Source organism: Pieris napi, chromosome 8 (genome assembly GCF_905475465.1).
Source record: "Pieris napi chromosome 8, ilPieNapi1.2, whole genome shotgun sequence".
NCBI classification, from domain to species: Eukaryota; Metazoa; Arthropoda; class Insecta; order Lepidoptera; family Pieridae; genus Pieris; species Pieris napi.
Genome location: NC_062241.1, coordinates 2,602,661 through 2,629,958, shown reverse-complemented (window position 1 = coordinate 2,629,958; position 27,298 = coordinate 2,602,661). Strand labels below are relative to the sequence as shown.

Here is a 27,298-nt window from a genome sequence, read left to right as displayed (position 1 = left end):
GGCATATCTAATGTGCCATATTAATCCTAAGTCTTACGAATAAAGAAAATGTGATCTTATAATAGCGTTTGTACCTAGAGATAGAGACTTCTAGAAACTGTCTGTTTAAAGCCTAGCTTACGCCGAGGCAACAACGTGTGACAGTGCCGCATGCTACACATTGCGGCATGTGGCACCTTGTGACATGCTACAAATAGAAAGCATTTGCGGCATATGTGGCATACGGCAGTCTATTTTACGACGAGGCAACATCGTGCCTAAATAATTTCGTGCTGTTTATGAAGTTTAAATTCTATCTACTTGTTTGATCGAGGGCATACGCCATAGAATATGGTTGATCAAGTAACTTTAGCAGCAGCTCTTTTAGTACTACTAAGCCATGCAAAACAACGGAAGATGAGACGTTGGTGGAAAAACAAATTACTTCATAAATATAATGGCCCACGGACTAGTTTACTAACAATAATTAAGGCAGACGATAGTGCCTTCTTTAAAAACTTTACCAGAATGTCAACTGAGGACTTTGAGGACTGTTTTTAGTTTTTTAAGTCTAAATATTTTTCGTTACAACACTTCATGACCGATAATTCTTACTTTCCAAATCAAATACAAACAAAAACACCCTACAAACTGTGTTGACGCACGAAAAATGTCGCATGGAATCCATTGTGCTCGGATACAAGCGGCGACAGTCTGCCACATGACGCAATGTGTTGTCATGCCGCATGGTTCTTGCCACAATGTGCGACTTCGACAGAACAGAAACAGATGAATTACTTAATAATAATAAATCATATATATACCTGTTTTCACCAAAAACAACCAATTCTTTACACTATTTAAGGAAATCAATTCAACGATATAAATTGCAACTATATCAGAAAAATTATCATAAAAAGATTAAATAATATTGAGGCTTATTATGTTATTAACATACAAAAACTATAAAAAAGGCGTTGCTTAAACTCTCAACATTAATTTAAAATTAATTTCATTACAAAAAAGATGACACAAGAATGTAAGTGCGTGCTCCGCTCCTATTTTACAATGTCTACTGCCTATTATAGAAGACAAATTTATATCATATTTATAATAAATCTATAGTATATTTATAATAATACATAACTTTAATCCGGTTAAAAAGTTTTTTCTTTCAATTTTTGTTTTTTTTATTTTTATTAATAACTATTAATAACTTAAGATATCATGTGGAACATAGTGTTATGTAAACTTGTAGTAAACTTGGCGATTAAAGAGTGGCGGAGAGTTTATTGCCAGTTCTTCTCGTCCGTTCTACGCTCTTGATTTGAGAACTGGCAGTAAATGTAAAATTAGAAGCGATTAATATGTAATTCTTTAGTGACGATCATAGTCACAGTCACTTTCTAGATCAATATGCAAATATCAGGAATTAAAGGGGTTCAAACAGTATTTCCATCCGAGAAATATTCAAAACAGGGAAAATCCTATATGGAAAATACCCCCCCAACAAAGATACCGGTGCAAACGGAATTTCATCCACTGATAAAGCACATAAAGTAATAAGTTATTTAAGTCTGTCGCAACCGGAACTCAGTCAGTCTCGTCGACACGTTTGAACTGAAAACATCAAAATGGTATTAACAAATTACGTAGCAAAATTTATGTTAGTATTCCTATTCCACCATGTGTTGAGTGATGATTTGAAAAGGAGTTTAACATTTGTGATTGATGATACTGGTTCCATGGAGAGATACATAAATCAAGTTAAAATTAAAGCTAGTGATGTGTTTAATGCTGTGCTGAATTCGAAGGCATCAGAAATTGAGGACTTCGTTTTGGTCACTTTCAACGATCCAGGTTAGTCTTTGTGATTATTAGATTAATAAATACTCTTTATTTCATGCAACACGCAAGCCGGCTCTTAGCCCGGTCATTTTAGACATAAAAATAGTGATCAAATAAAGAAAATTCCGACAAAGCCAAATTTTCGTAGAGACCTTAGGTTTATCACAAGGAATAAAGTGTCAAAAGTCCCCATCAGTTTCATGTGAGCTTAGCTACTTATTCGGGGTCAAAGGTCAAAATTTTAGGTTTTTTGTATTTTTCTCGAAAACGGTAAGTTTTATCGAAAAGTACCTCAGAGCACAGTTGTAGATCTTAAAATTCTCTAAAAAAAATGGTCCCTATGATTTTTTCTCTAAGACTCACTATTTCCCAGATATTGCGCTTGTAAGAATCATATTCCAGATATGCCACGTATATACATATTTAGGTACTCAAGCAAGCAAAAATGCCTACTCGTGTCTCTTTTATGTATACATTATTAGTATAACCTGGGAAGGCGCAGCAACGGACAGAAATATATTCTTCTAAAAGTTTATCAGCTTATCCAAAATGCCAAAACTTTATTTTATTTTTACATGCGATGACCGGATGCGATACTACGTCTGCAATGTTTAGAAGGGGCAAAAATTCAGTATTAAAATTATTTGAAAAAAATGATTTGATTGACTGCGCAAAAGTATTTACAGAAATTAATTCTTCACCTCAAATACTAATTACTAAAGGAATTCGGTTTCTTCTTGCGGTTTATGGAGCTCCAAAAAAAATTGATTGCATAGATACGTACAGATATTTAACATTTGTAAAAAATACACGAAACAAAAAGCAAGTACAGCTATCTTGTCTTCCTCCAACATCGGCATCTGATAGTCAACATTTGTTTCGAGTATACTATCAAGTTCAGACATGGCAAGGCAATGAACTGAACCCTGAAGACTGGGGTTGGAAATTGATTCGAACTTTACTGCCCCCTGCTCCAGAAAAACTTCTTAACACTATTTTTTGCAATTGCAAGAAAGGTTGTAGTGCCAAATGTGGCTGTAAAAAAGTAGGCTTGCAGTGTTCTCCAGCGTGTACCAATTGCCAAGGTGTCTCTTGCTCAAATGTTCCATTAAATACAAGAGAGGAATATTCATGTGATTTTGATGAAGAGACAACTGATTCATCTTCATTTGAACAATTTCTAAGCGCTTATCAACAGGAAAGAGAAGAAGAAGAACAAGAAGAAATTGAAGAAAACATGATTGTTGAAGTTGAATATGAAGAGTATGAGTCAGATTAAAGTAATAAAAAAAAGTTTGAACGACAGTTAAACTCAATAACCCATATCAATAATCTTCATACTATTAAATAATTATTGTTCCTGAAAATATCGTCAGAAAGGTTCGTGAAATAGGCCTACCGTGGATACCACGTTAAAAAAAACGCGCCGAGTACACTACCTCACAGGTGGTGAGGAAATGTGTGCATATTATGTAGAACGTGATTCTTACAAGCGCAATATCTAGGAAATAGTGGGTCTTAGAGAAAAAATCATAGGGACCATTTTTATAGAGAATTTTAAGATCTACAACTGTGCTCTGAGGTACTTTTCGATAAAACTTACCGTTTTCGAGAAAAATCCAAAAAACCTAAAATTTTGACCTTGGACCCCGAATAAGTCGCTAAGCTCACATGGGACTGATGGGGACTTTTGACACTTTATTCCTTGTGGTAAACCTAAGGTCTCTACGAAAATTTGGCTTTGTCGGAATTTTCTTTATTTCAATTGTCTAAAATGACCGGGCTAATAATTCACGGCGTATTAGATGTTAAGAGATACTGCCGACCATGAACAATACTCAGCCAGTAGGCTCATTAGTGCGTTGCCGGTCTTTTAAGAATTGGTACGCTCTTTTCTTGAAGGACCCTATTTCGAATTGGTTTGGTAATACTTCAATCGGCAGCTGGTTCCAAGTAGTGGTGGTGCACGGTAAAAACTGCCTTAAAAAACGCTTAGTTGTGGAACGTCGGACATTGAGGGGACACGGGTGGAATTTCGTATTCTGCCTCGACGTCCGATGATGAAACTCAAGTCCTCTGAACACTTACTGAGGTAAATGCGGTAGAAGATGCAGAGTCTCTTTTCTCTCAGCAGCGTCTAGGGATCACGCCAATCGGAATGTGACTGGTCGTCAACGCCTCGAATCGCTCTTCGTTGAATATGGTCAAGTGAAAGGTTCGTTACTGGGGAGCTTCCGCCCAGTGACATGACGTGATAACAGTACTATTTATAGTTTATAAAGTTGCAAGCGGTGGTCGAAAATTAAGTATACTCTCGTGTTACTGAGCACACCAAGCTCAATAGTGGCTAATTAGCCATTCCTTCAAAAGACCGCGAAACTAAAAATCATTTAATACTTCTGCCTAATATTGAGATCTTAAAGGAGCATCTTCAAAGAGAGAATTCGCTAACAAAGAGTGTTTTTTTAGCCGAAGAAAAGTTCAGACATAACACAAGTGCAAACTTGTGTCTTTGTGTTTTAAATTGCACTAGATTCAACCCCAACCCCAATCCAAGAGGTATTAGAGTTTCAACTTCTGACACAAGTTTGTCACGGTACCGAACGACAACTACGCTAAAAATACCTGGACGGCCAGAGTTAAGAATGTTCCCAGTGCTTTTATTACTCATAATTTGTATTACTCTGTCTGACATATGCATGGAAAACATGGAAATTTACAAATAAAACAAAAAGTAATATAAATACATGCCTGGAAAGGAACAGGTACACAAGATAAGACACATGAAGATCAGAGTCGAAAGCAATTGATGCTCTAAGCCACGCAAAAAACTGAAGTGGAAGTGGGCGGGTCATTTAGCGCGCGTCACAGATCACAGATGAAAGAAAACAGTAACAACATGGAGAGGCCCATCAGGCAAACGATACAGAGGCAGACCTTACACTCGATGGGATGATGACATCAAAAAAATAGCTCGGGATAGAGAAAGATGGCATATCTTGGAGACGGCCCTTACCGAAGAGAGTTCCTGACACATACTAACTTTAAAAAAATATTTACTAACACATAGGATTATTAGATATTAGTGTATCAGAAAATAAATTTAGGGTTAAAAGTAAAAAAATAAATGAATAAACTTTTATTTCTCTATAGGTGTTGAACTACGAACAAAAACAAAAGAGGAAAAAGTATTCAGTGCAAGTCTAAATGATATTTTTGTTGATGGAGGCGGTAGGTGTCCTGAGATGTCATTGACAGGAATAAGCTTAGGGATTGATGAAAGCAGGCCATACTCACTGTTTTATGTTTTCACTGATGCTACTGCGAAAGACATACATTTGTATGACGAGGTTCAAAGAAAAGCCCTCAAGAAATTCATACAGGTTCAGTATTACAATAGTTTAAGTAATACAAGTTGTTAATACATGTTCTAACCCTCTCTTCTCTCAATGATGACACTTTAAGAACAATCTGCTTATCAAATCATTTTTTATCTTATCTTATCTTATCCCTCATATAAAAGCTGAAAGATGTCAGTAATATCCATAAGCTTAACATAGTTTTCATAGTCATTAGTTTTAATTATTATTTAATTCATTTTTATTTGTCGTTGTTTGTTTAAGTTTACCTTAATAGATTGCTCGTGTTCTAATGTGTATGTGTGTTCAATTTGTGATGTCTTATTTTCTTGTAGTAGAGAGAGAGAAAATCCGGAGACTAAGTATTAGATTATTAAAGATGTATTTGCAAAGAATACAACCTCATAAAACAGCATTTGGATAGCATTAACCTACTATAAATATATAACCTTAACACAAAAATAAGTCAATTTACTACTAAACTTCTTTTTCTCTTTATGCCTAGACACCAGTACTTTTCTTACCTCCTAATGTTCTTTTACAATCAAAAGGTAACATTCTTACTGACGGGATCTTGTGACGAGAGGAATAGTCCTAATTACAAAGTATACAAGAAACTCGCTCAGGCCACAGGAGGCCAGGTGTTTAATATCGAAATTAACGAGGCACAAGAGGTATGTATTACCTAACAAATAGGAAATACTTTGACTAATAGGAATTAGAAGCTAATAAGGTCTTTCGGTCAAAAGAGACTTTTTAACTCAGTATTATTATATTATATGTATGTGGCCCTAAAGTGGGACTATGAAGTAACCATATCAAGAAGAAAATTTACTAAAAATATTTTTTTAAATTCAGGAACAGAAATAGATAAATTGAGAAATAATATTGATTTGTTACAGTAAGAACAACCACTAAAAGCATAGTATTGTCTTTATCCGACGTTTCGCGTGCTTTACGGCGTGCGTGGTCACGGTGACAAATTTAAAATTATGTTAAATAATTGTAAATTTATAATAATACATAACTTTAATCCGGTAAAAAGTTTTTTCTTTAAACACTAAAAGCATTTTATGTTTTTCAAAGGTGATTGTTATAACACAATCAATATGTAACCTTTAAGGAGAACAAATCAAGTGATTCTAAATTTATTTGACCTAAAAAAAATAAAACTAAAAATGTGTTTATTCATAATACGCACCATCATTGTTTCTGTGCGGGCCAAATTTATTGTACGTCCCTATAGCAAGAACTATATACATATAGACAAAATTCATACCAATTGCGAGCATGTCGTTCTTTTAATGTGGCATGTCGGGAGGTTGATTTGTATTTATTCTGCACTAGTGTTGCTAGAATGAAGAAAGCCCTATGTGATCAATACTTTGAATGATTTAGATTTTAATATAGCTGCCTTGAGAGTTTTTTGAGCATTAGTATGTAAAGATGTAATAATACCTAAATGTGTAAACCGATAATTGGCCTTCATCATATTAATTATATAATATTAAACCTTTTTTAGCTGTAAATTGTAAAATAAATAAAATAAATAAATAAATAATGTGAGATTTGGGAACCCTTTTAAGTAGAAAATACCTGTGTCAAGTAACACGCGTGGATGCATGTGAGTGAATGATGTGGTAGCTGTTAGTGTAATGCTTTAGCTTTTAGGAGAATCTACTCTTTGCGTAAGATATAAAAGTAAAAATAAAAAAACCTTCAAAAACTATTTCCAACCGGATTTCCATTGCTAGGATAATCACCGGTGTAACTTGCAATAACGAATGAAATACCAAACCTGGCGTTTTATATCACGTTGTATTTCCCTCAACATCCGTAGCGCTGATATTGCAACCTTGGAATGGTTCAACAACCTGCCATTGAAATCGGGAATGCTATCTGTATCGCTATTGGAGTTTTGTCATAGACAAAACAATTTGTTCAACTATTTATATCCATTGAAAATTATAAAAATTAATTATAATAATTATTATTATTTAATTTAATTCTTATTTATTCTTATATTCCTTACATTCATAATTCATATACACATTTGATCCACAGAAGAGTCAATGTTCGCCGTATTATTTTGATCTACTGATCCGGCTTGAGCAATAATATTCTAAAACGTCTGACTTTCTTTTTATGAATTAGTCTTACCATGTGATTTAACATTGAAAATGAATTTGATTTCAGATATTGAACTTTGTAATTGAATCAATTAAAGATAAGAGAGTAAAACTTTACAATCGAAACTTTCCAGCTGGTGATGATGAAGAAATAACAAAACAAATGCCTGTAAGTAAAACCACCATTTTTTAAACGTTAATAACAATACGACTGTCCCGCTTATTCTGGGGGAGACAATATACCGCTCAACTGAGAAGAAGAAAGAGTATACTCCTCCAAAGGCCGGTAACGCACCCACTTAAATGTCTGTCCATGGGCTGCAATGTCTGCCCTTTTTGGGCGTCCCGTAGGCTCACTAGCCCCACAGTACAAATTTAACAAAACCATTTAATTTATGGGTCAATGTCTTATTTATTAGATCTCGGTTAAGGGTTATAGATTAGACAAATTGATACATGTATTATGTATTAATAAATTAAAGGTACGTAGATCGTGCGTAATAAATCCGAAATAATTGTTAGGCCAGGGATCAAACCAGGTCTTTGTGTAATACGCTTTTTGTGTAAATTAAATAATGAATCATCTTATATTTTTTATTGGCTGTTAAAAATGTTATATAAACTTAGCTATGGTCAAATTGGTGATCAGCCTGTCCATGACTTCATCTATCTTTGGGCGCGTCCTAAATATACGATATTTTCCTACACGGTATAAGTTATTAAGTTCTAACAACTCACGTTATTTAGTTATTAAAATAATATTTCTTTAGTTTTCAGTCGATACCAAAGTGCAGTCTCTTACACTGTCTCTTGTGGGTATGGATGCTCATATTATTGTGAAAGATTCCAAAGGAAATGAAGTAAAAGTAGAACTTATTATAGAATCAGAGGAAACTTATGTAAGTAAAACCGTATCTTAATATATATATTTCTTGTGTGCGTGTGTATGTGACTGAACTCCTCCTAAACGACTGGACCAATTTTGATGAAATTTTTTGTGTGTCTTCAAGGGGATCTGGGAATGGTTTAGATTCACAAATCAGCCCGCCAGATATTAAGGGTAGTCCACCCCTAAATTTTTATTTTTATTTTTTAGACAAAATTTTTAATTTCCATTTTTTTATGATACAACATTAAAAAATACATACAACCCCTAATTTTCACCCCTCTATGATCAACCCCTATTTTTTTTATTATAAATGATATACATGGCAAAACGACGTTTGCCGGATCAGCTAGTATATAGATAAATTAGCATTCTGTAATTGAAATCAATAGCGCGGCGCTACTACCTTTTATTAATCTAATAGGTAAGTATGTGATCAGCCTAACACACGCCGTCGACTTTTGGTTCCAAGCAAGCCGCTCATGATATTCTCCTTCACCGTTCGAAATAAATTTTATTGGTGCACCACCTGGCATCGAACCTACGACCTTAGATATGAGAGTCGCACACTAAAAACACAGAATCTGCACCAGTGTTACTCAAAATTCTGTAACAGGCTGTGCTACTCTTTAAGGAAAGTGCTATTTTTATATACGTATACTTCCTTTTCGGTTTTATCCGGTTTCAGTCGTAAGGTGATAAAATACAGCATTTCTTGATTATTGAACTATGCGTTTATCCAATGCGCCACATTCTTTCTCGTCAAACCTATTTCTTTCTAGCAGTACAAGCAGGCTTTCTTAGTTTTATAAGCGTGGCGATTCTCTCAATCTTTTGTTACGCCCCGAGAGTACAGCCAGACGCAGACTCTCTCTTCAACATTTACATTACATTCATTTAACACTCGTTTCGTAGTAATTAGCAATTAAATATTTCGCATAATAATATATCTTTCCCGGGAAAAAAGTCGTAAAAGCAAAATCTTTTTATTTCAGGAATATTAAAAGAAGGTAATGCTATTATTACTAGGATACTCAGTACATTATTCTACCATTCTTTAAAAATTGTTCTGCTACGCGTTGCGTGCTTTTCCCTTGTCAAACAAATTACTGAATGCTTAAATGATAAAATGCTTATAAGTTGCATCTTTCTAGATATGACAAAAGGCTTTAGACTTTGTATGTCATGAAAGACTTTAAAAAAATTAGATTGCTACGAAATAAGAGGTTATGCTTATAACTGGGTTAAAAGTTACCTTGAAAATAGAATTATAAGAATATAATAATTATATGTTATAAAATATAATTATAATAATTATAAGATAAATAGAATTTGTGGAGCAAACTGTCTTTATATATTAGAATTGTCTTTATTCGTGCAAAGAAAAATACATATTTTTAAGTCAAATGTAGAAGTCGAAGTAAGAAATAGACATGGGGCGAAATTAGCTGTGCCGAAAATCAATCTGGTACTGTTTAGGAAAAACAGCTTTTTTTTTTTTTAAAGCCAATTCACACCAATTGACCTAGTCCCATGCTAAGCTGGTGAAGCTTGTGTTATGGGTACTAGGCAACGGATATACATACATATTATAGATAGATATAAATACATATTTAAACACCCAAGACCTAAGAACAACACCAAATGCTCATCACATCGATGTTCGCCTCAGCCGGGGATCGAACCCGGGACCCATGGATTCGCAGTCAGGGGTACTAACCACTAGACCAATGAGTCGTCATTTTGTATGGCAAATTTACCAAAAGAATTAAAAGATCTTCCGACTAGTGTCTTTAAAAATCGACTTGATGTATTACTTTTGGGAAAAATTTATTATACAATAAATGATTATTTGCAACCAATACTAGTTTGTGTATAGGATATAATATATATGTGAATCAATCATAGATATTATTTTAATTGTAACTTCGAATATTTGAAATTTAGTTACGAATACTATCTGCGGAAATGACGGAAAAGATTAGCTGTGATTCATTGGAAACCTATTTCGACTATTATTAAAATATATTTGTCAGATAACAACGGAAATCAAATGTGATTACTATGATTATTACGTATTATGAAAATAAATGGATTTATACCAAAAACGTGGGTGTAGTTATGTACACCCGTTAGAAGTTATACTTCTTTGGCGTTACAAGATAGAAATCTTTTCAAAAAGTTTATTCTACGTTTGTAGAAAAAACGACACTAACAATAGAAAAAACTAAAATGATGACTATACCTAACTTCATTGTGTCGGTTTCTTGTGACGGTGTGCGCGTGAATCGTAAAAATTTACACTCAGAATTATAACTTCAAAAAAATGTAAATTTGGATTCAGAGGGAATGGCTGTCACTGACAGCACCTTTCGCTAAGAAAGTTTCCTCAAATGGCGCACAGAATTAAATCGTCACGGCATAATATAGTGAATCGGCTGTTGAAGAGCTCGCACACATCTAAAGGGACAAAAGTTGTGTATCTACGCAAACACCGAATAAATCACCAGATATTAAGATTTTATTTCTTTAGTTCCCGTTGGCTCTCCTCTTAGACCTGACCTGGACCTCTAGGACTTGCAGACCTAATATTATTTCAGATAATATTAGGTACGCCGATTGACGGCTAAAAAAAGTTTAAAGTACAATTTAATTTTAGATAATTAAAATGAGTCCAGCAGTGCCCGGTGATTTTACAGCTGTAATAGAAAGCACCGGCGAATCAACTCTAGATATTAGGGCATCTACCGACGTATCATTTCAATATGGATTTTTAGTAATACCACCGACAACTGTTGAAGATTGCAAGAAGGCTGTTCCTAGGCCCGTAGCAGGTTAGTCATTTCATACTCTCACATTCCCTGCGTGTGTGAGACTTACTTTACAGTTACTTTGCATTTAAATACGTTTATAGTTGATAATAAAACAATTTTTTACCGGATTGAACTTATGTATTTACAATTATGTGTTGAATGTCAAAAAGTATCACAGACATTCAACACCCTTTGTCTTCAGTTCAGACGCTGTAAAGCACGCGAAACGTCGGTTAAATTTAAAATTATGAAAAATAATTGTAAATACATAACTTCAATCCGGTAATAAATTGTTTTATTATCAAATGTGTGAAAGTTATGTCAGTAAAAGACAATACTATGTACATTTATAGTTCTATCATGTTTTACTTTCTAGATATCTGTGTGCCCTTTGTTGGCAAAGGCTTCCAACAAATCCGACCATTTCTGCCTGCACTGTACCACTCTCTGCCATGTACCACATGCTGTTTCCTCAATCTGTTCTATCCACCTACTAAACTGTCTTCCTATTTTGCGTTTTTTCCACTTTTCTGTTCTTCTTACGTGCCCGCCCATTTCCACTTACGTTTATATATTTTTGACATCTGCTACTTACTAAGGAAGAAGGTTCTACATAATGATGTATTCTTATTTTATCTGTTATTTCCTTCCTATCAAACATCGTTCCATCGATCTTTGATACATCTGTAGTATTGTATGCTGCGCTTTATTGGGTTATATAATTACATGTATTCTTAAAAAAATATTCTTGAATGCTGCTTATGTTTTTTGCTATTAGCCAGAAACCACGGAAGAGCCGTAGTCCCCCACAACATAGTGTGCGGACTAGCGTCAGAATAATTTTAACTAGAATTTTGTTTTGAATAAAATCTTTCAAATTATCTTCCCCGGATTATCTACTCCTTTACCTAGACGATTAAATGCTTTAATCTAGGTCTAGGGTTCAATACCTTAAATTTATTAAATGAATTATAATATTTTTTTAGGTGAAAAAACACATCTAAATATTGAGTTATCTTATAATGGAAATGATGTGGAATTACAATCTGCCGAAATACTGGACTTGAAAGGAAATTTATTAGAAAAAAAGCCGCTAATTAAAAAGGGAGGCAACTTTTATGTGACAAACGAGTTTATTTCACCAAGTGACATGTTTAGAATCGCTGTAAGTGTATTTTTAATGCATTATATAGATAAAAATTTATTTAAACCCCGGTAAATCTGATTAATTTATTATAACGTATTTATTATTGATTTTATTATTATAATATATCTAGTGCTGACTTTGATAAATTATGTTCTTTATTTAATTATGAAATATTCTTAAGCATTTATATATTCAATAGGATTTTTTTTATAATACCCTTTATATATAAAATTAATGTCATCAAGAATTCATTATTTTAAAATAAATAGCTCTTCATATAGCGCTTTAGACGTTGCGGTTCCATCGTGTTGCGGTTTTGCGCCAAAGTTGTTTGCCACAAGTAGACGTGTTGAAAAATAAATTCACCATTATTATAATATTTACGATTTTTTTTCAAGAAAGTGTATTAAAACAGCGTAAAAAATGAATCTGCTGATAAGTCCAACACTGCAACATGAATGCGCGAGTGGTCTACTCGTTTCATATTGAAGCTCTCAACTTTAGAAATTTGCATCATTGCGTCTTATAACTATCTTTGATTTTAAAGGTAAATGGAATCGTAACATCAACAAAAGAAAACATCAGAAGAGATGCCACAACAGCTGTTGAGCCTTGGGACAAAAAAAATAGTGCAGGTACATAAGTTAAAATATTAAAAAAATTGTTAGTTAACATTGATTAGATATTTAATTGGTTTTAAACTAAGTTCGATTACGCATTGAGTAATTTAAAGTGATTATGAGTAGAAGAGAGTGTTTTATTATACACATCTCTTTTTAATAGGAAGCAAACAAACGGGCAAAAGGCTCACCTGTTGTTAAGTAATACCGATGCCCATGGACACAAAGTCAAAGGGCTCGCGTTGCCGGCTTTAAGAATTGGTATGCTCTTTTCTTGAAGGACCCTAAGTCGAATTGGGTCGGTGGATATCCGAGTCAAAAACTGCCTTAAAACGCTGAGTTGTAGAACGACGGACGATACGGGTGGAATACGCACGCATTCAATAGTTTCAGCGTCATTTATAAAGCCCGACTAAATTAACTATGATTGGTAGCAATACTAAGTATAGTCACAACTCACAATATCCACAAAATTAGACAATGACATCAGCTTAATGAAAGAAATAAATCAATCGAAAAGTTCGAAACTTTATTGGTCAGGGTTTTCAAACAGTTTTCCTCAATGGATTTTAGGAGCTGGCAGTGAAAAAGAAGTCAAGCCAATAATAGAGGAATTGAAGATCACAAACGATGAGAAAAACTCTAAAATCCAAATAACCTGTAATGTTGAAGGTTTTCCTGAACCCGATATTCTTTTGTCTGATGCTGCTGGTGTCTTTTATATTGGCAATGTAAGTTTAATGATTTTGTTCCAATAGTGATTTTGGTATATTGTAAAGTAAAACCATAGTAGTAGAATATTGACGGATCTGACAAATAGTAAACTTTACAGGGCAGCCATTTTAAAATAATATAATTTGTTATAACTATTTTAATTTATATTCTGTTATTATGAAAATTGGCATACAAGCAAACAAAAGGGTTTGTTTTGAAACAAAATAAAAATTATAACATTAAATTACACAGTTTCCTAGAAAAATCACATGCTCCAATCAAATCCGTCAATTTACCGACTGATTAATTTGAAATTTAAAACACATATATCCAATTTATGTACTTATTATTATTACAGAAAATATCAATCGACGTATCATCATTCGTCAGTATATTTGAAACAACGAACGACCAAGACAATATTTTTAATTGTAAAGCAAATAATTCGATGGGACTTGACGAGAAATCGATAGATTTTAAAACTTTGTCAGAAGCTCCGAAGATCGATACATCTGTCAATGAGTATTTTGAAGCGAGGGGGAAAAGTCTTGACATATTTTGCAGGTATTTTAACGTTTAAGTAAACACGATGTTGCAGGGTGACAAACGTTTTTAGGCAACGATATTATTTCTAGGAAACATTTTTTTAGTTCAATAAAAAGACCTATCTACAATAATAACAAATAGGGGTTGATCGTAGAGGGGTGAAAATATGAAGGGGTTTACGTATTTTTGTATGCTGTATCATAAATAAATAAAAACAAAAAAAATCCAATAAATAAAAAAGCGGGGTTTGAAAGATAGTAGCCGATTCTCACACTTACTTAATATGCATAAAAAATTTCATAAGAATCGGTCGAGTCGTTTCGGAGGAGTATGGGAACGAACATTGTGACACGACAGTTTTATATATTAGATAACAAAAGGATCATGACATTGATAATATGGTTTACATAATTATCGATAGCTGTTATTAACTATTTTAATATCATTCTTTGCAACAATAACTACCATAATAACCATTTAAATAAGTTTACTGATCATAATTTTATCATGATTATATAAACGTTAAAGCAACGATATGCTGTTGTACACTGAAAGTAAATAAATATAAATTCTTAAAAATACGTTGTCCTATACATATGTCTTAATAAAAATCCAATCACATAAATTATGTCGAGCAAGGAAATTGTGCGGCTTTTTTTTTAATGGCTCTGGCACGATTTGTGCATTAGCCAGCGTCAAGTATAGGATTTTTTATAATTCGTGCTTGTCTTTAGAAATTCGACCGTGTCCTCCATGTACAGTTCAGGCACTCGCCCGGTACCGCACAACCCTCCCAAAGGCCGAGAACAAATTTTAAATTAAATTAAAACTTGCCCTCGAACCGGGAGTCGAACCCGGTACCCCTCACCTAGCTGCCACTTAATGAGACCGCTAGGCTATGAGGCCCCCATTGCGCGCCTTATAGCAAAAATATTGGCTAAAAAGGTTGAATCAAAAGTTGAAACTTTTTGGTGATTCAACCATTTTCTTTATTACTTTAGACATTCTGTGTAAGTGAATACTGTAGAATGGTTTTACGTTCGTAATTCAAATATAAAAGAGGTTAGATAAAACCTTTTTTATCTCAGCTATTACATATGATATATTATATTACAGGGTCATAAAAGGAAAACCAAAGCCTTCAATCAAATGGTTCCATAAGCATCCATCATCGAAAAAATTTATGAAATTGCCTATTACCGGAAAAACGTTTCATATAGACAAATTGGGTTTAGGCAATACTGGTTTATACAAATGTAAGGCTTATAATCCGAAAGGATTCGACTCAGCCGACATGCAAGTATATGTCCTATGTAAGTTTTAATTATGATTTTAAAATATTACACTTAAGTAAAGGACATACGTATTACTAATTATATATACATATATTCATCATTTTAGGTAAATGTTCATTTAAATCTTTTTTTTAATTGACGTTCATAACATAGTTACTGTTATAATTTAATTATAACATTTGATTTGTATATTTATAACTAAAATACCTAATATTACTAAACAATCAATCAAAATAATACTCAAATATGCGTTTCAATAAAGTTTAGATTAGAGCAGTGTTGGCTAGTGGGTTCAAGCGTGAGACTCTCATCCTTGAGGTCGTAGGTTTGGTCCCCGGCTGGGCCCCAATGGACTTCTTTCTATGTGCGCACTTAACATTCGCTCAAACGGTGAAGGAATATCTTGAAAGGAAAGCCGGCTTATCTTAAGCCATGTCAGGCACGGGAGGCTGATCACCTACTTGCCTATTAGATTGACAAATGATCATGAAACAGATAAAGAAACCTGAGGCCCAGAGCTAAAAAGGTTCCAGCGCCACTGATTTTTTTTTCAGATCCTCCATACATAAGCAAGGGTTCAGAAAAAGTTTCTGTCATAGTCGGAGAGCTTGTTTCCATAAACTGTGATGTCAGTGGCTTACCTTCACCAAATGTGCGATGGTTATACGAAGGGCGGGAAATCACAAGCGGTGGGCGGTACAACATTTTCAGAAATCATACGTTAAGGTGAACTTATATTGCATTATTTTGATTTCTTTTTAGAAGAGTGGGCAAACGAGCAGAAATATCATCTGTTGTTAAGTGATACCGCTGCTCATGGATACTCTCAATGCCAGAGTCGTATTGCTTCGGAAATACCTCGACAAGCTGTTTCCACAGAATGGTGGTGCGCGGCAAATGCCTTAAAAAACGCTCAGTTGTGGAACGACGGAGGTCGAACGGAATTTCATATTTTGCCTCGGCGTTCGATGAAACTGTATTTTGGAACGTAATAGTAGTAATATGGATTTTTCCTTGTTGATTTTTTTAACTGTTTTCGTAATGTTCCTATGATTGTTGACATGCATTACCTTGGCTTTCGAGTGTAAATATTTATAAAAATAATAATACGTGACGTAGAATCATTAAAATATTTTACTGCACTTGGTACTATTATGCCATAACTGCTGAAGTAAAAGATATACAATTTTTTTAATTACTTTTAGGTGTGAATATATTATTTGTACAAATTCATTGTTCTAGTTTCATTGCAACTGATAGAGACACGGGCGCGTACAAATGTGAAGCATCGAATAGCCTTGGCGACGCAAATAGAGAGGTGCAAGTGGATGTCAACGTTTTTAGTAAGTATTTTTTATAATTTGTGTTAGGTATAGTTTTGAGGCCCTCACCTAGTAACTTACGTGGTCTTTGAGCTACACTACCTACCACTACGATCACATATTTTGAAGTGTATTCTAATGTTACAACAACGTTAGACGCAGAATACGCTGAAAATACTTTCCTATATAAAAAAAATATTAATTTTTGCTACACAAATTTCGCTTATCGAGTATGTTATGACAAATTGAGATTAAGTGATAAAAAATCGCTAGATTGCTATTAAAACCGTTAAAGAATAAAACAATTATTGCGTCTCCTTTAAAACTTTAAAGTTTATTAAATAGAGTAAACATTATTATTTAATAAAACGATACATAGACAAGCCATGGTTGAACATAAGAGAAATAAAAATACTTAGTACAGCGAGAAAATGCTGCTAGGACTGGCCAAACTTTTTAAATTCTTTAGTTTTCTAATTACCCATAATTTATATATTATTAATGTTAATTAATAAAATACCACTGAATAAGTTAACATCTGACTTTCCGCAGTTCCAGCATCAATAAAGTCACCACTTACACGCGTTTATGAATTGGATGTCGGCAGTAGCGTGAGTTTGGACTGTGTCGCCGAAGGAACACCAAAACCAACAGTCGAATGGTTGTATAAGCCTTTCCTTGGTTGCTGTGAGAAAATAATAAGGTACTTTAACTTAAGCTTTTTTACATATATCCTACTAATATTATAAACGCTAATGTTTGTTAATATGGATGGATGTTTGTTACTCTTTCACGTATAAACTACTTATTGGATTTTAATGAAACTTTACAATGATATAGCTTATAAATCTGAATAACACATAGGCTATAATTTAAAAAGATATTGTGTGAATTGTCCGAAATATCAAGTAGGAAAAACATCTACCATCTGCGAGCTATTTTGACGTGCGCTGCCAAAACCGCGAGAGTTACACATATGTAATGTATGATGGAAATGTTTATCTTAAATGGTCCTACAAAAAAGTCCACCACAGTATATATCTATATCTTATGTGTAAGTCATTATAGCCAAAATAGTGTACCATAACTACAATAATAATTGATAATTTATTTCAAATGCATATTTGGTAGTAATAAATTTATTCCTAAATGAAATTAATTACTTTAATCGCTTCTGGTATATAAAGTAGATAAATATCTTTCACGCTATATCATTCAGACAAATATTATTTTAATCGTGTGCAGACGAAGTCGCAGGCACCAGCTAGAATATAAAATATATATATATAATTCCTCTGTGTGTGTGTATGTCACTGAACTTCTCTCAAACGACTGGACCGATTTTGATGAAATTTTGTGTGTGTGTTCAAGGGGATCTGGGAATGGTTTAGATTCACAAATCAGCCCGCCAGATGGCGCTGCAGTCGGTACTTTCATACTTTGCTTTACTAATTGCTTGAAATATCATGCAGGACAACGTCTGTCGGGTCCACTAGTAAAATATATATATTTATATATTATTTATACGCTAGAAAAAAAACATTGACTAAAGGTGTATGGCGAAACTGTAAAACCGCTCACTTTTGTTAGGAAGAAGTGAGCGATCCTAAATGATATAGCGAATCTTATATAGGGACAATTTAACCTGGTCAAATTCATATGTGATATTTTTACGCTAGGGGATCGGATATAAAATGGCGCAAATCTTATCAACGAGGATTTTAATTGCACAAAAATACACAAATAAAATAAAAACAAACCATGGGCCCAGAGTTAAACGGTGCCACTTTTATAACTCTAATACAATAATAGGTATTTATAACTATCGGATATTTAAGATAGATTTATTTATGATTTCAGCGCAACCTTTGATAATAATACATTAGCGATGGACCACATGTTAGTCGAACAGGCGGGTTATTACATTTGCACAGCGCAGAACAGCAATGACGATGTCAAATTATACTATGAAGTTTATGTTGAAGGTAATATAGATTCCAAACTGACTATTTATTCCTTCCATATTTGAGATACTTCCTTTCTTCCTTTTTTTGTAAACGGGCATGATGCTCACCTGATGCTAAGTAATAACGCCGCCCATGGACATACATTGCCAGAAGGCTCACAAGTGCGTTGCCGGCCTTTTAAGAATTGGTACGCTCTTTCTTGAGTGACCTTAAGTCAAATTGGTTCGGAAATAATTCAGTGGGCAGCTGGTTCCACATAGTGGTGGTGCGGGGCAAAAACTGCCTTTAGAAACGCTTACTTGTGGAACGACGGACGTCGAGGTGATACGGATGGTATTTTCTGCCTTGACGTCCGGTGATGATCCTCAGCCTCCTGCCCGGTTGTAAATAAAAGAAACTTGGAATAACAGTACAGATTCCTTCCTCCATAAACACTAAGTTAGCTCCCATTTTTGTTAGGGCAGAAAAAACAAAAGCAGAATTAAATGTAAGTATAGATTACAGTAATAATTATCATATTCCAGCTCCTCCATCGATTATGAATAATTTGATTTCGAGAAAATTTACGGCTGTTGTTGGAGATTTATCTTTGAAAATACCTTGCATCGCCACCGGACATCCGAAACCAGACATTTTATGGATGAAAGATGGATTACCTCTTGCTCTAGGTAATATTTATTTATTGTATTTGTATCAAATTAGAAAAGTACAGCCTAACTCGATAAAACTTTACACGATATATACACTCGCACACACATCCATTCAATACTGTGAGTATTTTTCATTCACCCAAATGTAATGTCTTTTACGAGTTGTGTTTGATTACTTTTAACACTTAAACTACTAAAAAGATCTGTTTACATATGTACCATTGACCTCGGAATATTTGTTATCTTTTTACCCACAACACAGGGACTCCCTAGTGTGGGGACTAGCGATAGATGAATTTTGTCACAACCTGAAACAAATGAATAAAGTTTTTTTTTTTATGATTGGACAATTCACACCAATTGACCTAGTCCCATGCTAAGCTGGTGAAGCTTGTGTTATGGGTACTAGGCAACGGATATACATACATATTATAGATAGATAGACATATAAATACATATTTAAACACCCAAGACCTAAGCACAACACCAAATGCTCATCACATCGATGTTTGTCTCAGCCGGGGATCAAACCCGGGACCCATGGATTCGCAGTCAGGGGTACTAACCACTAGACCAATGAGCCGTCAATTATAATTATATTATTATAATTATACAATATGATGAATAACATAAACCCAAACAGTAAAAAACATTTTATTATTAGTATTTATGTTCGCGCATACTATGCTAATTTAGAATGGGAAATAAATACTGAAAAAATTACAACAAAGAATTCTTAAGGCAACATATTGACTTACTAAGTTATAAGTTTCTAAGCTTGGTTCATCATCTTGCCTAACATACTTACTTGAAAGGTTAAAAGCTTTTGAAAGATCGAAAATGACATATTTTTAAATGCAGGTACAAATTATTTCGTCGACAATGGAACATTGATAATGAGAGACATAGATATTGCTTTTGCGGGTAGTCTGATCTGCATGGCGACAAACAAGTATGGGAGTGCAAGTGAGACATTTGAAGTTGACGTTTTAAGTAAGTTTTGTTTTATTTCTTTTGGATTAGCTTTTCATTCGCTCTAATTAGAAAACGCAGCGCTACGATCGTGGCAGACAATTTTTCTGCGCAGTGTACTTAAACGAACACGTAGGTCTGTCAAGCATGCATTTAATATATATTTTTTTAAATTATAAAAAAATCTTTAAAAATTCATAACATGAAAAGTCAGATAGATAGAGCCTACGTTTTTGACTTTTTTTTATTTTGACAAGGTTTCTAAGCATCAGCCTTAAAGACAGACACGAGCAAAGATATATCTTTTTTTTAACAATTTTAAGGGCAATTGAAAAAGACAATTGACAACACAGCCATGGTGGCAGACGTGGCCCTTAATATTCCTTATCGCATAATTAAAAATTGAGCAAATCATTTAGATATTACCAGCTCCCTAGCTATATATACAGAGTAGTGATTGCAAAAGCAGCTGATCAACCCTAACGTCGATCGTTCAAATACTGACTGCCGATTTGTCGGTGAAACATCGGAGAAATGTATCAGAAGACTGGTTATGATATTTATAATAAATCAATGAAACACTCAGAAATATATTGTTGAGTCTGTACAGAAAGAGAACTGTCGTGGAGTATGAGGTCATGAATAATATTATTCGATATATAATTATTTAAAAAAAGAATTTTTAATAAATTAAATGACTCGTAGCAAATAATATTATACCGTTCAGACCCTAGTTTGAATTACTGTCACATAGGTTCTCTTCCCACACTCCAGCGCCACTAGATTATCATGCCTAAAGCTCTTTATTATGTAAAAACAATTGGCTAAAATTAAACCTATGTAGTATGTATGTAGGTTATTAAACCCTCTTTTTAACCTATACAACATAGTATAGCATCACTGGGTCATATGCAATGGCTATTCAATGGTTCATTTTATGTAATACTAACAAAGATCAAACATAATAGTGCACTTTTAAAATTATTTTTAGCATCACCAGAGCTAGAAGTCACGACAAACGAACTGTGTATAAATAAAGACCAAATAAGTGATATCGAATGTAAATTGCCTCATAGTAAATTGGACTTAGTGCGATGGTATAAGGTACGTAATTAATATGATAATTGGCGAGTGGCCCACAGGTTCTTGACTCACTTGACTTAATGCCCTATAAGCCCTAGATGGGGCAGAGGGCCTCCACAGTGAGTCTCTTTCACGTTCGGTCTTAAGCCTCGTATCTCCCCTGGCTCCAAATCATTCCCTCATCTGCCATCGTACGATGCCAGATTACTTGGGACGGATCCTAATCCTTAGGATTGATTTGCTCCAATTCAAATATTTATGGCTGCTCTTCCTTGCAATTTGTATGACTCAAATCTTGGCGATTAAAAAGAGTGGCTGAGAGTTTCTTGCTAGTTATTCTTTCTCTCTACGCCCTTGACTTGCGAACTTGTAGTGAATGTAAATTTAGAATCAATTTAATATCTTTTCGGTTGACGTTCATAAATGTACTTGGATACCTGTATGAATAAAGTTGTTTTGAGTTTAAATTTACTTTAAAGCTAACCTACTAATACAATATTTAGGACAATATTGTAACTAACACAATACAATAACACCGTGACTTATGATTGTCTGCTTAAATAATCCAATAATTATTATTATTACTTTTATAGGGTAAAAGTTTATTACCGGACACCACTTTGAGTTTGTTTGGAAGACTGACCGAATCAGACGTATACACATGCAGAGTCAGCAATTTTCTTGACTCTAAGAGTTATCAAATCAAGATCTTTGTTTGCTCAGCTCCAGAGTTTGCTACGAACGAGCTTACAACGATCGATTATGTGGAAGATAATGATGTATTCCTTAGTTGTGAGGCGATAGGCTACCCTACACCACAGGTAAATTTAAAAGGCCGGCAACACACTAACGAGCCCTCTGGCTTTGAGAGTGTCCAGGGACGGCGGTATCTCTTATCAACACGTGAGCCTCCTGCCCGTTTGCCCCCTTTTCTATATATAAAAAAAGACCACCTCTTAGGTAAGACTCTGCTAAATACGATATGATAATATATCAAAAATATATTGGAATATATTGATCTTTATGTCATTCGAAAGTATCAACAAGACATAGGGTCTTAATTCCATGTGTGGCTATGAACTCTAGAGGCCAGCCCTGCGATTCTGTAACTCACTTTTCGAACTCACACAGCGGTTTTCACAGCGGCGGTCGCGCTCAAATCAGTCGTAAAGCAGTCATTTTATGATTTGGCATTCTGATAAGGTCCCTCCTTGTAGTTTATTGTTTATTAGAATGCCAAATCGTAAAATGACTGCTTTACGACCGCAAACCGCTGTGTGAGTTCGAAAAGTGACTGACTCGTTTCAGTTAAAAAAAATATATTTTGTAATCCTTTATGATATCTGAATATATGGACAAAAAGTTTTCACTTCTCAGTTGGCCTTCTGAATAGTGTTTCGCCAAGTATGCCCAAATGTTTAAAACAAATTATACCAGTCAAATTTTACAATTTAAACAGAGCATCATTTCTGATTGACAGTTATATGTTTTTGTTTTATTTGGTTTACTAATAAAAAATGGAACGAAGTTATAAAGATCACAAATATTAAAACGAGGACAATCAATGATTTATAAATATGTTAGAAAAAAGATAAACAGACACACAGACAGTTTAAAAATAACATCAGAACTTAAGAAATCCAGCGCCATGCAACTTCCTCGCATTCAAAGCAGACGCTGCAAATCCCAAGGGGTTTTTTTTGTATCAAAGAAGTAGAAGTAGGTCCCGTCAAACGTCTGCGAATGTATAGGAAAAACAATATGAATTCATTAATAGTAATTAGGTAGGAATATATGAAAACAAAATAAAATAATAATAATAGTAAATAATTAACAATGCAAGGTTGCTATAACTAAGCATAAGGTCTCTATGGAGTTGCTGAAAATATCCACCGAGTATTTTTTCTTAATAGGCAAGTAGAAAGTTGTGTCAAGGTCGATTTACATCAAACGAACATAGAGCTAGAGCTAGAACAAGAACATTCTTTCGTAATCTTTTAGTGTAAACAAAAGCTAGAGGTATCGATTTACATCAAACGAACATAGAGCTAGAGCTAGAACAAGAGCATTCTTTGTAATTTTTATGAGCATTTGATGTAAATCGACCTTCAAACAACGCCGATTAAAACATTAAATTATGAATCTCAGTGTCGAGAGTAGCACACACAGTATCTTGCACTAAGCCCTCACTGCTCGCTGTTAGTCTAGTAATAGAGTAACACTTGTAAATTCAAAAGTAGTATGAATGAATTTTTTGTATTTTGAAGAAATATTTATACATAAACATTTTTTTAATGCAACAAAATTATTTAGGTGGTGTGGTATCACAATGACCGAAAATTACGCAAAACAGATCAATATATATATACAAAAGATCTCGGGACATTCACCTGTGAAGTGAGGAATGCGTTTGGAGAAATCACGCGTACTTTTAGCATTGTAGCTCCTAGTAAGTAATATTAATTTAAAAATAGAATTAAAACCTTAGAACTAAACATTTTCGTATGAATTTTTTTTTATTTCTTCACATATTACCTTATCTACTGGAAAGTAAAAGAAGAAGTATTGCAGGGGTCTTCTAAAATATATTGTTTTGTATCGGTGACCCCAGAGCTGGTGCTTTTTCCATGAGGGTATAATTTTCGAATTACAGCGAGGAATTGTTACATTTCAATTATTATAGTTAAAATATAAAATATAAGTATATATATAAACATATTAGTTACTTTACAAATAATAACATTACCTATGAAGGTTAAGTTAGGAGACCAATATCGTTGTAATACAACTTGCCATGTTCTAATACGAAAAAATCACTTTTAGATTGTACACTAGATGTCAGGAGTCATTTTGCGAAACCAGAACCTTTATTGTTAACCAGAACAAGATATATACCAAGATTTGATGTAGTCGATTATAAAGTTAACATTCCCAAAAGTGAAACTGTTTTCTTGCACTGCCGAAACAGCTACGTCGAATATCACGGAAATAACTTGGGTGAATCTATCAACGCAGTATGTGACAAAGATTCCATTTTTAAAACCACTAATCAAGATATAGACTACAGAGATGTAAAGTGTCACGAACCCGTTAAATCCTCTTTTAGAAACACGCGCATCAGATGCAGCTTTGCCTCAAGAAGAAATACATTAATCATGATTGGTTATGAAGTAAACACTAAGTTTTTGCCCATCTATGAAGTATGCTTTGACATAGACACAAGAGTTTCGATATATATTCGAAACTTTATACACAAATCTTCCAGTAACGTAGCGCCACCTATAAATTTTGAAGGCGATAGCTACATGCAATTTGATTTTGATTCCTTGTATGACTGTGACAAGCAAAATAACGATATATCGAAATCTACTTGGACGGACTTTTATAGAAAGGGTGGATGTTTTGAAAAACAACAGATGGTTAATCCCAAGGATTTGTTTCCCGGAACGCAAGCAATTGCTTTCAAATATGTAAACGTCGAGCCTCAATGGAGTCACTATAAAGTGGTAAGATATTGAATATTTCTAAAATAATAATAATAAAAAAAGACAAAAATTAGTTGTGACAAAATTAATCTATTGCTAATTCCTTTATCCATAGTTAGTTAGCTGGTAATGGGGAGCTGACGCCCAGAGGTGAGAACAGTAGTCTATGCGGACACGAATTTGCGCTTTATAGAGTTGCAAGCGGTAGTGATGTACTGTTCTCAGCTCTGGGTGGGAGCCTCCCAGTACCAGCTTCCAGCTTACAACGAAGAGCAATTCGAATCTTCGACGACCAATCACTTTCCGAGTGGCTTGTTCCCTTGGCGTTGCGTAGAGATGTGGGGCTCTCTGCATCTTCTACAGCTCTCAACATGGCGAGTGTTCAGAGAATTTGTTGAGACTAATACCTGCAGCTGAGTTTCATCATCGGACGTCAAGCCAGAATACATAATACCATCCGTATCCTCAACGTCCGTCGTTGAGCTGAGCTGAGGGTTGCAGTTTTTGACGCGCACCACTACCATGCGGAACCAGCTGCCTCCTGTGCCTGACACACACACACGCCATCAACATTTTGAGTTTGGCCAAGCCGATTCGAAGAAGCCTTACGATGTTTTCCTTTACCGTTCGAGCGAATGTTAAATGCGCTCGCTGAAGCCACTAGGCCAACACTACTCTCTATACATTTGAAGAGATCTTTGTTTTAATTTCCTCAGAATTGGGATGAAATTGAGCGTCGTGTATTTGCGTTGAAAAAGACAATGAATCACGGACTTCTTGTATGGAGTGGAGTTTCAGGACAACTCTCCATGCCTACTTCGTTTGGAGTTAATATTAATATTGCTATATCTGATAGATATGGGCGTTCAATAGCAGTACCAAAGTATTTCTGGAAGGTACGTGGATTTGTTATATCCTATTCTGTAAAATTTAAGTAATATTTAACAGTATATAAGTGGTAAAATATACCAATAAAAATTCACAAGCCTTAATATAAAAATACTTTTAACACGAATAGTTTAACTATCTATAAAATTATGTTTATATGAGGTTAGAAAAACTGCTTTCATTTAAGAAGCGGATCAGGCAGGTCGTTTTCCAATAATATTTAATTAAAATTAAAACTGTAATCCTACGATCAATGCTGTTTAGTAATTGTCAAGGGAAAATGTTTTGTAGCAGACGAAGTTTTAACGCTCTCTAGGTGTTTATTTTAACTTATTGTTGTTCGTATTCGCTTATGTTTAAATGCCAATATCATTGTGTTAGTAGTGTAAAATATCTTTTACTAGGAACAACCCTATTAGACGTATATGCCCTGAATCCTATTGAAAATCTGACAATTTTTCTTCATACAAAAATAATAATTCATATTTTCAAAGTCGGTAAGGTCCTGAAATTTTATGAACCAACCTGTTTGTGAGGTATAAAGCATTTTGTATAGTATATAATATAAAGATTTCCTTATGAACGTTTTATTTTTTTTAAACTTCTCTATGCAATCCTAACTTGCTGGTATAAATGATATTATTTAGTGAATAAAAAACAAATACAAGTAATGTTATATGTGACCTGCATATACATTAAAATATACTAGATATCTATCAAAGTTAATAATTATTATTACAGATTGTTTGCGATGCGGAAAAGGAGGCATGCGTTGTTATAGTTCAAGTGAATAGTCCAGAAATCTCCTCACGGAAAGATGCTGAGAAATTCGTGCTATGCAAAGACATTTGTGACGGTGTCAGTTGGCTGAAAAACCCTGATTGGAAAGACTACAGGAAGGGCTACACATTTTGCTGCACTTACCAAGAATTCCATAAAAAATTCAACGGTATTTGCTTTGTTAAAGACGTGAAAAGAGTTTTAGTTTAAGATACAACATTATAACAATTATATATTTAAATTTCAATCAAATTATATTTTTCAGAAATGTCGAAATAATATAGTAGGTAATTAATTCATTGTTAATTGTAAATTAGTTTTCATTAAGGCTGCATGAACTCAGAATTCCACAGTCCCTTATAATAAATTAAGTTCTTAATGCTACCTAATGATTCGTTATTAATTAAGCCTTGAAGTATTTATTTGATAAAACACGACGAATTCCTCCAGCCTCTTTTATTTTTGAATTACGAACGTAAAACCATTCTACAGTATTCACGTACACATAATATCTAAAGTAATAAAGAAAACGGTTGAATCACCAAAAAGTATCCACTTTTGATTCGTAATTTTTAAAAGAGTACCGAGAGCTTTTACGCCGGCTTTTTCTCTCAGCCTACACCCTCTGTCTTCTTTGCCGATGAGTAGGGATGCCTGTATCTTATGTTCCATAATAAACATATTTTTTTTTTTTTTTTTTTTTATTCAACCTTTTTAGCCAATATTTTTGCTGTAAGGCGCACAAAATCCTTGCTCGACGTATCCCATTACAGCACAAGCCGCGCCAGCTTCAGCGCCATTTATAGTTTTTATGT

General features: G+C 34.1%; 1 protein-coding gene across 1 annotated transcript; it reads left to right on the top strand.

Annotated features, from left to right (window-relative positions):
* Positions 1–1,571: 1,571 nt before the first annotated feature.
* On the top strand, positions 1,572–26,731 carry LOC125051875 (hemicentin-1-like). The gene is made up of 23 exons (XM_047652481.1): positions 1,572–1,839; positions 4,981–5,210; positions 5,738–5,860; positions 7,383–7,484; positions 8,086–8,214; positions 10,861–11,035; positions 12,001–12,179; positions 12,709–12,796; positions 13,355–13,512; positions 13,854–14,059; positions 15,158–15,354; positions 15,891–16,062; positions 16,579–16,679; positions 17,211–17,361; positions 18,519–18,643; positions 19,150–19,293; positions 20,137–20,268; positions 21,239–21,351; positions 21,924–22,151; positions 23,644–23,779; positions 24,154–24,836; positions 25,532–25,711; positions 26,445–26,731. The coding sequence occupies exons 1-23, from the start codon at positions 1,614–1,616 to the stop codon at positions 26,691–26,693; spliced, it is 4,227 nt and encodes a 1,408-aa protein (XP_047508437.1). The 5' UTR covers positions 1,572–1,613; the 3' UTR covers positions 26,694–26,731.
* Positions 26,732–27,298: the final 567 nt, after the last annotated feature.

Bases quoted from the DNA above. Each gene is read 5' to 3' on its own strand.
- LOC125051875 (XM_047652481.1), top strand. From the start codon at position 1,614: ATGGTATTAACAAATTACGTAGCAAAATTTATGTTAGTATTCCTATTC. The intron at 1,840-4,980 runs GTTAGTCTTTGT...ATTTCTCTATAG, and splicing joins GGTCACTTTCAACGATCCAG to GTGTTGAACTACGAACAAAA. The intron at 5,861-7,382 runs GTATGTATTACC...ATTTGATTTCAG, and splicing joins AAATTAACGAGGCACAAGAG to ATATTGAACTTTGTAATTGA.